The sequence below is a fragment of the Myotis brandtii genome, unplaced genomic scaffold, assembly GCF_000412655.1.
Source record: "Myotis brandtii unplaced genomic scaffold, ASM41265v1 scaffold15, whole genome shotgun sequence".
Taxonomy (NCBI): Eukaryota; Metazoa; Chordata; class Mammalia; order Chiroptera; family Vespertilionidae; genus Myotis; species Myotis brandtii.
The window spans coordinates 1,675,392-1,687,072 of record NW_005355410.1 but is presented as its reverse complement, the minus strand read 5'-3'; the positions used below and the strand labels follow the sequence as shown (position 1 = coordinate 1,687,072).

General features: G+C 34.8%; 1 protein-coding gene across 10 annotated transcripts in view; it reads right to left on the bottom strand.

Moving 5' to 3' along the window:
• Positions 1-6,724: 6,724 nt before the first annotated feature.
• Positions 6,725-11,681, bottom strand: part of ZC3H13 (zinc finger CCCH-type containing 13) — a 135,337-nt gene continuing 130,380 nt past the window's right edge. For all 10 annotated transcript variants that reach the window (XM_014535748.1, XM_014535742.1, XM_014535744.1 and 7 more), the window contains one exon: positions 6,725-7,568. In XM_014535748.1, the coding sequence (XP_014391234.1) occupies positions 7,398-7,568 (171 nt within the window). In that variant the 3' untranslated portion in view covers positions 6,725-7,397. The remainder of the gene's footprint in view (positions 7,569-11,681) is intronic.

Below are 11,681 nucleotides of genomic sequence, written 5' to 3'. Positions count from 1 at the left end.
AGCCGAGGCAGCAGAGGCGGGAGCGAAGCCCTATTCTTGCAGGAATCTTGCTGCAACGGGCCTCTAGTTAAGGAAATAATAGGGATCAGACAAGAAATAAGTTAAGTTATAAAACTGGAATGATATAGAAAAGATTAGCATAGACCCTGCACAAGGATGACATGAAAATTTTTGAAATGTTCTATATATTCTATGTTTTTCCTGGAAACAGTCCAAGTGCCTATCAGTAGATTAGTGGATAAAAAAGCGTGGTACATTTACACTATGGAATACTATGCAGCAGTAAAAAAGAAGGATATCTTACCCTTTGAGACAGTATTGAGGGACCTGGAGAGTATTAAGCTAAGTGAAATAAGCCAGTCAGAGAAAGACAAGTATTACATGATCTCACTCATATGTGGAATCTAAATAACAAAATAAACTCATGAACATAATAGATCCAGAGACAAAGAAACATGGAACAGACTAATGAATCTCAGAGGGAAGGTGGGGGTCAGTGGATAGGTTGGAAGAGATTAACCAAAGAACTTGTATGCATATATGTATAACCCATGGACACAGACAAAAGGGTGGTAAAGGCCTGTAAGGGTCAATGGGGGAGAAAAGCGTACATCTGTACTACTTTCAACAAAAAAGATAAAAATATAAATTTAAAAAAATGAGTAAAAAAAATATAAAAAGTCAATGAAATCAAGAGCTTCTTCTTTGAAAATATAAGCAAAATTGATAAACCTTTAACCAGACTCATCAAAAAAAAGAGAGGAACCAAATAAAATCAGCTATTAAAGAAGAGATGTGACAATTGATATAACAGAAATTTAAAAAATTATAATACTACAAAGAATTACATGTCAACAAATTGGATAACTTGGAAGAAATAAATTACTAGAAACACACAATCTTCCAATACTGAGTCAAGAAGAAACAGAAAATCTGAATGGACTAATTACTACTAATGACATTGAATCAGTAATCAAAAATCCCCCAAAAAACAAAAGTCCTGAACCTAAAGGCTTTAAAGGTGAGTTTTATCAAACATTCAAAGAAGTATTAACACCTAGGTTTCTCAAACTACTCCAAAAAATGTAATAGAAAAGGCTCTATGAGGCCAATATTACCCTGATAGCAAAACAAGACAAATTACAAGAAACAGCCCAGCCAGTGTGGTTCAGTGGTTGAGCATCAACCTATGAACCAGGAGGTCACAGTTCATTTCCTGGTCAGGTCACATGCCCGGGTTGCGGGCTTGAACCCCAGCATGGGGTGTGCAGGGTGTGGGGGGGTGGGCAGCTGATCAATGATTGTCTCTCATCATTGATATTTTTCTATCTCCCTCTCCCTTCTTCTCTGAAATCAATAAGGATATATTAAAAAAAAAACACCTTAACATTCTCAACAGAATATTATCAAACCAAATTCAGCAATACATTAGAAAAGGTCATACACCATGATCAAGTGGGATTTATTCCTGGGACACAAGGTTAGCTCAATATCTGCAAATCAATTAATGTGATACACCACATAAACATAATGAAAGATAAAAATCACATGATTACATCAATAGATGCAGTAAAAGCATTTGTCAAAATCTAACATCCATTTATAATAAAAACTCTCAACCAATTGGGAACAGAGAAGACATACCTTGACAAAATAAAGGCCTTATATGACAAAACCACAGCTAACATCATACTCAATGAGGAAAAGCTAAAATGGTTTTCCTTAAAACCAGGAACAATACAAGAATGTCCACTTTTACCACTTTCATTAAATATAATGTCGAAAGTCCTAGCCACAGCAAGCAGAGAAGAAAAAAAAACCCATCCGGATAGGAAAGAAAGAAGGAAAATGGTCATTATTTGCAGATGACATACTACTATATAGAGAAAACCCTAAAAATTCCAATAACAAAAATACTATTGGCCCTAGCCAGTTTGGCTCAGTGGATAGAGCATCAGCCCATGGACTGAAGGGTCTTGGGTTCAATTCTGGTCAAGGGCATGTACCTCGGTTGTAGCCTCAATCACGGTCAGGGCATGAGTGGGAGGCAACCAATTGATTTGCCAATGTTTCTCTCTCCCTCCCTCCCTTGCTTCCACTCTACCTAAAAATCAATGGGAAAATATCCTCGGGTGAGGATTAACAAACAAACAAAAAGAAGCTAAAAAAAATACTATTAGAACTAATAAATGAATTCAGTAAGGAGCAGCATAAAAAACTAATATTCCAAAATGAATTGCATGTTTATACACCAAAAACAAATTATCAGAAAAAAATTAAGAAAAGAATCCCATTTTACATTGCATAAAAAATTAAATAACTAGAAATTAATTTAACCAAGGGGTACAAGACTTGTACTCAAAAAAATGTAAGACCCTGAAGAATATACAAATAAGTGGAAGCATACACCATGCTCATAACTAGAATTAACATTGTTAAAAAGTCCATACTATCAAAAGCAATCTATAGATTCAATGTAATCTCTATCAAAGTAGCAATGGTATTTTTACAGAACTAGAATAATCCTAAAATTTATATGAAACTACAATAGAATAACCACAGCAATCTTATGAACAAAGTTGAAGGTATCACACTACCTAATACTACAAAGCTATATTAACCAAAACGGCATGGTACTGGCATAAAAACAAATACATATATCAATGGAACAGAATAGAGAGCCCAGAAATAAACCCACACCTATATAGTCAAATCTATGACAAGAAGACAAAAACAGACAATGAGCTAAAGACTGTGTATTCAATAAATGGTGCTGGGAAAACTAGACAGATACATGTAAAAATATTAAACTAGAACACCTTTTTACACTGTATACAATAATAAGTTCAAAATGGATTAAAGACTTAAATGTAATACTCAAAAGCATATACCTCATTAAAGAAAATATAGGCATTAAACTCTATTTCTCTTATGTATATATATTTGATATATCTCCTCGGGCAAGAAAAACAAAAGAAAAAAATAAACAAATGGGACCACACCAAACTAAAAAGTTTTTGTACAGGAAACCATCAACAAAATGAAGACAACCTACAGATTGAAAGACATTATATATATACTCTAGAGGCCTGGTGCACAAAATTCGTGCGGGTGGGGGGTGTTCCTCTCAGCCCGGCCTGTGCACTCTTGCAATCGGGACCCCTCTCGCAATCCAGGACCGCTGGCTCCTAACCACTTGCCTGCCTGATCACCCCTAACCACTCTGCCTGCCAGCCTTATCACTCCTAACCACTCACCTGCCTGCCTGATCGCCCCTAACCGCCTCTGCCTGCCTGCCTGATCACCCGTAACTGCTCTCCTGCCTGCCTAATTGCCCCTAATCCCTTTGCCTAACTGCCTGATCACCCCTAACTTCTTGCCTGTCTGCCTGATTGCCCCTAACCGCCTCTGCCTTGGCCCCCGCTGCCACGGCTTCGTCAGGAAGGATGTCAGGAAGGTCGTTCAGCTGTCCAATCTAATTAGCATATTATGCTTTTATTATTATAGATATCCTGTTAAAGGATGAATATCCAAAATTTATAAAGAACCAAGACAACTCAATACCTAAAAAGCAAACAATTCAATTAAAAACTGGCTGAAGACCTGAACAGGTATTTCTCTGAAGAGGACACATATATCCAATAGACATATGAAAAGATACCCAACATCACTAATCATCAGAAAAATGCAAATTAAAAGCACAATGAGACCACCTCACACCTATCAGAATGGCTACCCTGCCTAGGTAGCTCAGTATTGTCCCTATATACCAATGTTTCAGGTCAGAGCACAACCAATGAATGCATAAATAAATGGAACAAATCTACTGTATTTTCCCGTGTATAAGACACTTTTGTTCTAAAATCCTTAGACTGAAAATTGAGGGGCATCTTATACATGGAAGTCAGCCAAGGAGGGAACCGTGCGGTGCATAGCTTCCCATACCTTGTCAAACAGGTTTCCTCCAATCATGAGTCTTATTGTTACTGACATTAGCTGATGCTTTAATTGGAGGTGGAGAGTGTGCAGATGCAATAGGGACTGGAGTGTTCTGAGCCCATAAAGATGTCAATAAATAAAAAGATAAATACCATAAGCGATTGGTCTTACTCTGCAAAATTCAAACTGAATGTAATCAGCTATGCAAAAGAGCATGGAAATAGAGCTGCAGAGAGACAATTTGAACCTCCTCCCACTGAGTGTATGATCAGACAGTGGAGAAAACAGGAAGAACTCCTTAAGATGCCAAAAAAGAAGGCCTTAAGAGAAAAACCAGCAACATGTTTAAAATGTTTTCTTAATTTTGGGTTAGAAAAGTGGGGGCATCTTATACATGGAAAAATATGGTATGTTTCTCTCTTTCTTCCTCTCTAAAATCAATCAATCAATTTTTAAAGAATGAAATCTTACCATTTGTGACAACTTGAATGGACCTAGAGAGTATTATACCAAGTAAAATAAATCAGACAAAGTCAAAAGCCACAGGATTTCACTTAACAAAATAAATGAACAAACAAAACAGAAACTGACTCAAATACAGAGAATAGTTGCCACACAGGGGGGCAGGGATGGTTCAGGGGATAGGTAAAAAAGGTGAAGAAATTAAGAAGTACAAATTGGCAGCTACAAAATAATCATGAAAAGTGAAGTATATCATAGTAAATGTAGCCAATAATGTTGTTATTAACTATGTGTGATACCAGGTGGGTACTAGCCTTATCAGGGGAAATCACTTTGTAAATTATATAAATGTCAAACCACTAGGCTACATACCTGAAACTAATATAAAATAATATTGATTATCAACTGTAATTGAAAAATAAAAATAAATTAAAAAATAATTTAGGTACTATATGCCTTAATATTTACCTGACTGAACAATAAGAAATAATGTGGGATAGTCTGCCAATTCCACAAACTTTCAAGTTAATAAAAATTAAGCCATAAAATCTCAATATAGTTATGGGGTATGATTGGGAAGATAATCTGCAGTTACTGATCAAAATAGAGAAGTGACAGGTCAGATTTTTCAGCATATTATACTTTTATTTATCGACACAAATTTTTGTGAAATAAGCTGTCCTCACGTAGTAAGTCAGTATAACCTTTTACTAAATGGTGAGGACAGCTGTCCATGAAAATCAAACTGACTCAGTGATGTAAGTACTGACTCATTTTATTTTGGATTTCAGACATATTTTTGCCCTTTCTCTATTTAGATAACTCTTTATTACCAGCAGCTGGAGTCCAGTTGTAAAATTATGGAAAATGGAGAAACTTGATCCATCAATTATGATAGACTTTTAACTTTACTAGTAAATAATCTATGGACTATAAGATGTTTTCAGAAATACTGATTTCATTGAGACTTTAAATTATGGCCCAAGAGTTTTATGGGAAATTCAATAAAAGATCTGCTTCAGAACTTTCTATGATTAGTAATACAGAGAATATATGAATTCTTTTAAAAATTATAAGGTAACTTAACAGTACATTCCTACTGGGAACAAAATGCTCTCAATACTATGACTAGGGAAACAAAGGAATGGCTCTAAAATATTCTTCACAACATAAAAAGATACTCAAACTGAAAAGGCAACAGATTTGCATATAAGGAAACTTAACTACAGATGCTTATGAGAGGGCTACGTCCTGATAAATCCATAGTAACTTGAAAATATCATTAAGTCGAAAATGGATTTAGCCTCCCAAACATCATAGCCTAACTTAGCCAATTTCTACTGAATGTATATTGCTTTGGCACCATTGTAAGGTCGAAAAATTGTAAATTGAACTATTGTAAGTCAGAGACCACATGTACAGTTTTCATTCTATAAATAACTTGTGAAGTAAAGTCAGTGGACAAAAGAGGAAAATCATTTTTGTTGTATTTCACAATTCTGAGAACTAGAAGTTCTAGGATTTTTAAATCTTTATACTACAGAGCACAATATTGCCAACTATAATAGGGAAGTTCCATTCTCTAGGGTCATTAAAATTTTTTTACCTTTTTTCTTTACTCAAAACATTTACTAAATGGAAAAGGAAACTAGATCAAGAAAATAAATTATTTTGTTTGAAATTTTTCTTACATATGCTTTCAAAGTCATTTAAAAATAAGACCATTTCCTTTGCACAAATTAAGTGCAAATAATTGTTTCTTGAAATGAACAGAAACTTGGTTACCTTTGGAGAAGAGGATACAAAACTACTGAGACAGGTATCATAGGCTTAGTTTTAACAAAAAACTATGAGAGGCAATGACCAAATTACAATTTTGATTGGTTTGCTTTGTTATTATTTCTATCTCCCCCAAAACTCTGCAGTGTAGAGCCTATTTCAAATTCTTCTAATAGTCTACTTCATGAGTTAAATATGTACATACTGAATAAAGCAGCAGATATACTGTAATTTTTTAAGAAGTAAATCATTTTACATATTATAGGCTGGAGGCAGTTTAATGTAATGAGGTTCTTGTTCTGAAAAATCTGATGGCAGTATTTTAAAGCTCAGATCACACAGGTTTGTTAGCTCTTGGCTTGTTTCAAGTATTACTGAGCTATACTTGAAAAACATCTTCAACTTCACATTATTTATAGCTGTCCAATTATAAGGACTTCAGCAGTAAAATATGTGAAGTATAAAGAAGCATGTAATGTTGGTGACAAATGCTTCAGAACACCAGGAATAAGGTTACCAAAAAGCAAAGTAAATCTAGAACAAGGAAAGGGAAGAAGGTACATTTATTTAAAATAAAAATAGCAGACAGTCTCTGATAATAAACAAAACCATTTAGATTCCAAGAACATTCAATATACATTGTAACAATGCATATATATTTAGAAAAGCCAAAGACCCATTAAGTAACTTTATTAGAACTTTAGAAAGGAAAAAAAAAAGTATTTTGGCTCCCTCCTGCTAGAGGTCTGCCTACAAACACGACATGCTGGATCTGCGTCCTCTTTCAAGTGTTCTGTACAGCACAGTATTGCACAATGTGTGCATTCATTCTGTAAATACAGTTTCTGAATAAAGTTGCAGTTTCCTTAGGGATAATCCAGAACATGTGAGTGGCTCCATTTAATAAAAATCTTTGTAGGCCGGAAGAGCATTGACAACCGTTTTCCAAAACTTCGCTTTTAACAAAATGTACAAAATAAACTACTAAATCTAGATGCTTTCACATTATTTTGCATGAGTATTAAGTACAGTGTAAAATCTTGAGTTAGCCAAAACTAATGTCTAAACTTTACATCAAAATTTTTCTTCATTCTTTTAGCATGGCTAATAAATGTTTTCTGCCACTCACTACTAATGCTTGTGAAACCAAAGAACTTTGAAAAAGAATATGCACTGCTGAAGAAAGAGAGTACCAAAAATGTCACTGAATTTCAGTCTTAAGATACACACAGTTCCTGTTGGACAATGGACTGTGAAAGTTTACTATCTTCAATCTTTTCATGTCCTGGGGCATGGCAAGTAGTCTTCCGCTTAAATAATCGCAGACTCAATCGTAATAATTCATTGTCTACCATTGGAGTACTTGTGTAAGCTTGTTTTACCGTGCCCTAGTTGGAGAAAACAAAACAAAACAAAACAAAACAAAACAAATATACATTATTAGTTGACAATAAAAAAGGTTAACTTCTAACAAAAATATAAAAGTTATAAAAAAATTAATTGGGGATGGCTATTAGCTGTATTGGATATCTAACAGTAAAATTAGGAAATATTTTCAGACTTGAGGAATCTAAGGAAAAAAAAGCAATATTTATTTATTTATTTATTTATTTATATTTTTATTGATTTCAGAGAAGAGGGAGAGACAGAAACATCAAAGATGAGAGAGAATCATTGATCAGCTGCCTCCTGCACAACCCCTTCTGGGGATTGAACCCACAACCTGGGCATGTGTCCTGACTGGGAATAGAACCGTGACCTCCTGGTTTACAGGCTGACACTCAACCACCGAGCCACACCAGCCAGACAAGAAAGCAATCTTTAGAGGGCACCTGGTCTAACTTCTTACCTAATGTAGCAGTCTTCTCAACAATCCCTGACAGGTAACTGACTAGTGTTTACTTCATTTCTAATGAGAAAAAAAAGAACAAAAACACACCACACCACACTGTACAATCTAAGTTGAACAGTACTACTTCTTTTATATGTTGAAATAAAAATCTCTTTTATGGAGCTATACACTTACTCAATCTTCCTTTTACATGATAGTCTTTCAGTTCTCTAAAGAGAAGCACTAAACATTCTACACTCCTTACTGATATGTTAATGCTCCGTAAGATGTGGGCTCTAGAATGGAATAAATCTCCCTTGAACTAAAATGTATATCTCTATTATGGTAACTTAAAGCTACATTAGCATTTTTGGAAGTTATTGTTATAAAATTTTGTTAAATGTTCTCCAACCATGTGTATAATGAAGTAAAGTTTGAGTATCTCCAGCCTTCTGCCATTTATTTTCTTGCTAGGATCCTTAAAGGAACAGTGTATTTTTTTTTTTTTTAAATATATTTTATTGACTTTTTACAGAGAGGAAGGAAGAGGGATAGAGAGTTAGAAACATCGATGAGAGAGTAACATCGATCAGTTGCCTCCTGCACACCCACTTCTGGGGATGTGCCTGCAACCAAGGTACATGCCCTTGACCGGAATCGAACCTGGGACCCTTGAGTCCGCAGGCCGACGTTCTATCCACTGAGCCAAACCGGTTACGGCAACAGTGTATTCTTTGATCACATGTGCATTTATAAAAATACAGAAAAACTGACTTTTTATGCATAGTTCTGTGAATTATTACTCATGCAAAATCATGACCCCAGAGACATTTCATCACTGAAAAAAACTCCCTTTGCTGCCTCCTTGTATTCACACCCTCTTTATTCTGTAACCCTTGACAAACAATAAATGTCTGTTATTGTTCCAGAACATCTTATAAATGGAATCATACAGCAAATATGATCTTTTAAGATTAGTTTCTTTCACTTCATCATAATGCCTTTGAAATTCTTCCATGTTGTTGATAGTACTAAAGGCTTGGTTATTTATTACTAATTAGTAAGCCATTGTATGGAAGTGCCACTGTTAGCCAGTTCAACAACACTGGGCTTATTTCTAGTTTTGGAGATTGTAAATAGAGCTGCTATAAACATTTGTGTAAAGGTTTTTATATGAACATAAGTTTTCATTAAAAAACAAACAAACATGTTTTTATTGATTTTAGATAGAGAGGAAGGGAGAGAGAGAGAGAGAGAGAGAGAGAGAGAGAGAGACAGAGATGAGAGAGAAACATCTATCAGCTGCCTCCTGCATGCCCCCTATTGGGGATTAAGCCCGAAATCCAGGCATGTGCCCTGACTGGGAATTGAACCAGTGACCTCTTGGTGCATGTGAAGATGCTCAATCCTCGGAGCCACACTGGCCAGGCAAGTTTTCATTTTCTAAGGTAAATACATAGCAATGGGATTGTTAGGTAAGTATACATTTACCCTTATAAGAAATTACGAAACTCTCTTCTAAAATAGCTCTACCATTTTGTATTCTCACCAGCAATACATTGGAGTTTCAATTGCTCTGCATTCTCACCAAATTTGATTTTTTCAGGGTTGTTGTTTTTTAGCTATTTGTAATAGGTTGTTAATGGTATCTCATTGAAGTTGTAACTGCATCCCCTAAAGCTAATGATGTTAAACATCTTTTCATGTGCTTATCAGACATTTCATCCTCTTTGAAGTGTCTACTCAAGTCTTCCACCCACTGAAAAAATTGGGTTGCTTTTTTCTTACTGTTAATTTTTGAGTTCTTTATATATTCTGGATACAAGTTCTTTTTCAAAATGTGATTTGCAAATATTTTCTCCCAGTATACTTGTCTTTACAGTATCTGTCTGTCACAGAATAAAAATTTTAAACTTTGAAAATAAATTATTTCAAAATAGAAAGTTTTAATTAAAAAACAACAACGGCTTTTAAAACTCTTTCCCCCCAACTGACTGGTCATAAGTGTGTGGGTCTATTTCGGGATTCTGTTTTGTTCCAATGATCTAAGTGTCTATCCCTTCACTAATACCACACCATTTTGAGTGCTGTGGCTTTATAGTAAATCTTAAAATCGGGTAGTGTGAGTCTTTCCAACTTTATTAATCTTTTGTTCATCTTTTTAAAAATTATTTTGGCTATTCTAGTTTCTTTGACTTCCCATGTAAATTTTAGAATTAGCTTGTCTATATCTACAAAAAAAACCTGCTGGAATTTTTACTAGAACTGTGTTAAATCTGTATATCAACTTAGGGAGAATCACAATCTTAACTATATGGAGTCTTCCAATCTATAAATACAATATGCCTCTCCATTTATTTAGGTCTCCTTTGATTTTTTACATCAGTGTTTTGTAGTTTTTAGCACATAGACCCTGAACATTTTGTTAGATTTATACCTAAGCACTTCATTTTGGGGGAGCTGTTGAAAAGGGCAATTTTGTTTTCATTTCAGTTCCTAGGTACAGAAATGCAATTGCTTTTTGCATCCTGATTATATCCTGTATCCTTATTATCTCACTTATAAGTTCTAAGGATATTTTTTGGTAAATTACTTTAGACCTTTTATATAGGCAATTATGTTGTCTGTGATTAAGACAGTTTTATTTTCTTTCCAATCTGTATGCCTTTTATTTTTCTTGCCATACTGAACATACTAGGACTTCCAGTACAATGTTGAATAGGGTAGTGAGAGAGAACCTCCTTGCCTCGCTCCTGTTCGCTGCGGGATATCTTTCAAACTTTTACCATTAAATATTATTATGTTAGCTAAGGCTTTTTTGTAGATACTGTTTATAAGGTTAAGACTCCTTCCAATTCCAGTTAGTTGAGAATTTTTACTGTAAAGGAATGCTAAATTTTGTCAAATATTTTTTCTGCATCAACTGATATTGTCATGTATTTTTTCAAGTTTATAATATTAAATCAGCCTTTCATTTTGAAGATAATGCATACTAGGTTGTGGTGTCGTATTCTTTTTATACATTGCTAAATTTGACGTCTTATTATATTTGAGGATTTTTACGCCCATGTTCAGGAGAGATATTGATCTGAAGTTTTCTTTACTTATGATGTTTCTGCCTGGTTGCAATATCAGAGTTTTGCTGGCCTCATAAAATGAGTTGGGAAGTATTTCTGCCCCTTCAATTTTCTTAGGAAATTGTACAGAATTGGTGTTAATTTTTTCTTTAATGTTTGGTAGATTTTGCCAGTGAAACCATCTGGGGACTGCAGATTTCCTTCTCAGGTTTTGAACTACAAATTCAATTAAAAAAAACCAAACAAACCCAAAAAACAGACATAGCACTCTTCAGGTTATCTATCACTTTTTTTTTAAAAAAATAAATCTTTATTGTTCAGATTATTACAGTTGTTCCTCTTTTTTCTCCATAGCTCCCCTCCATCCGATTCCCACCCTACCCCATGCTCTTATCCCCTGCCACTGTCCTCATCCACAGGTGTTTGATTTTTGTCCAGTCTCTTCCCACACTCCCCACATCCCCTTCCCCCGAGAATTGTCAGTCATTTCCCTTTCTATGCCCCTGGTTCTATTATATTCACCAGTTTATCCTGTTCATCAGATTTTTTATTCACTTGATTTTTAGATTCACTTGTTGATAGATATGTATTTG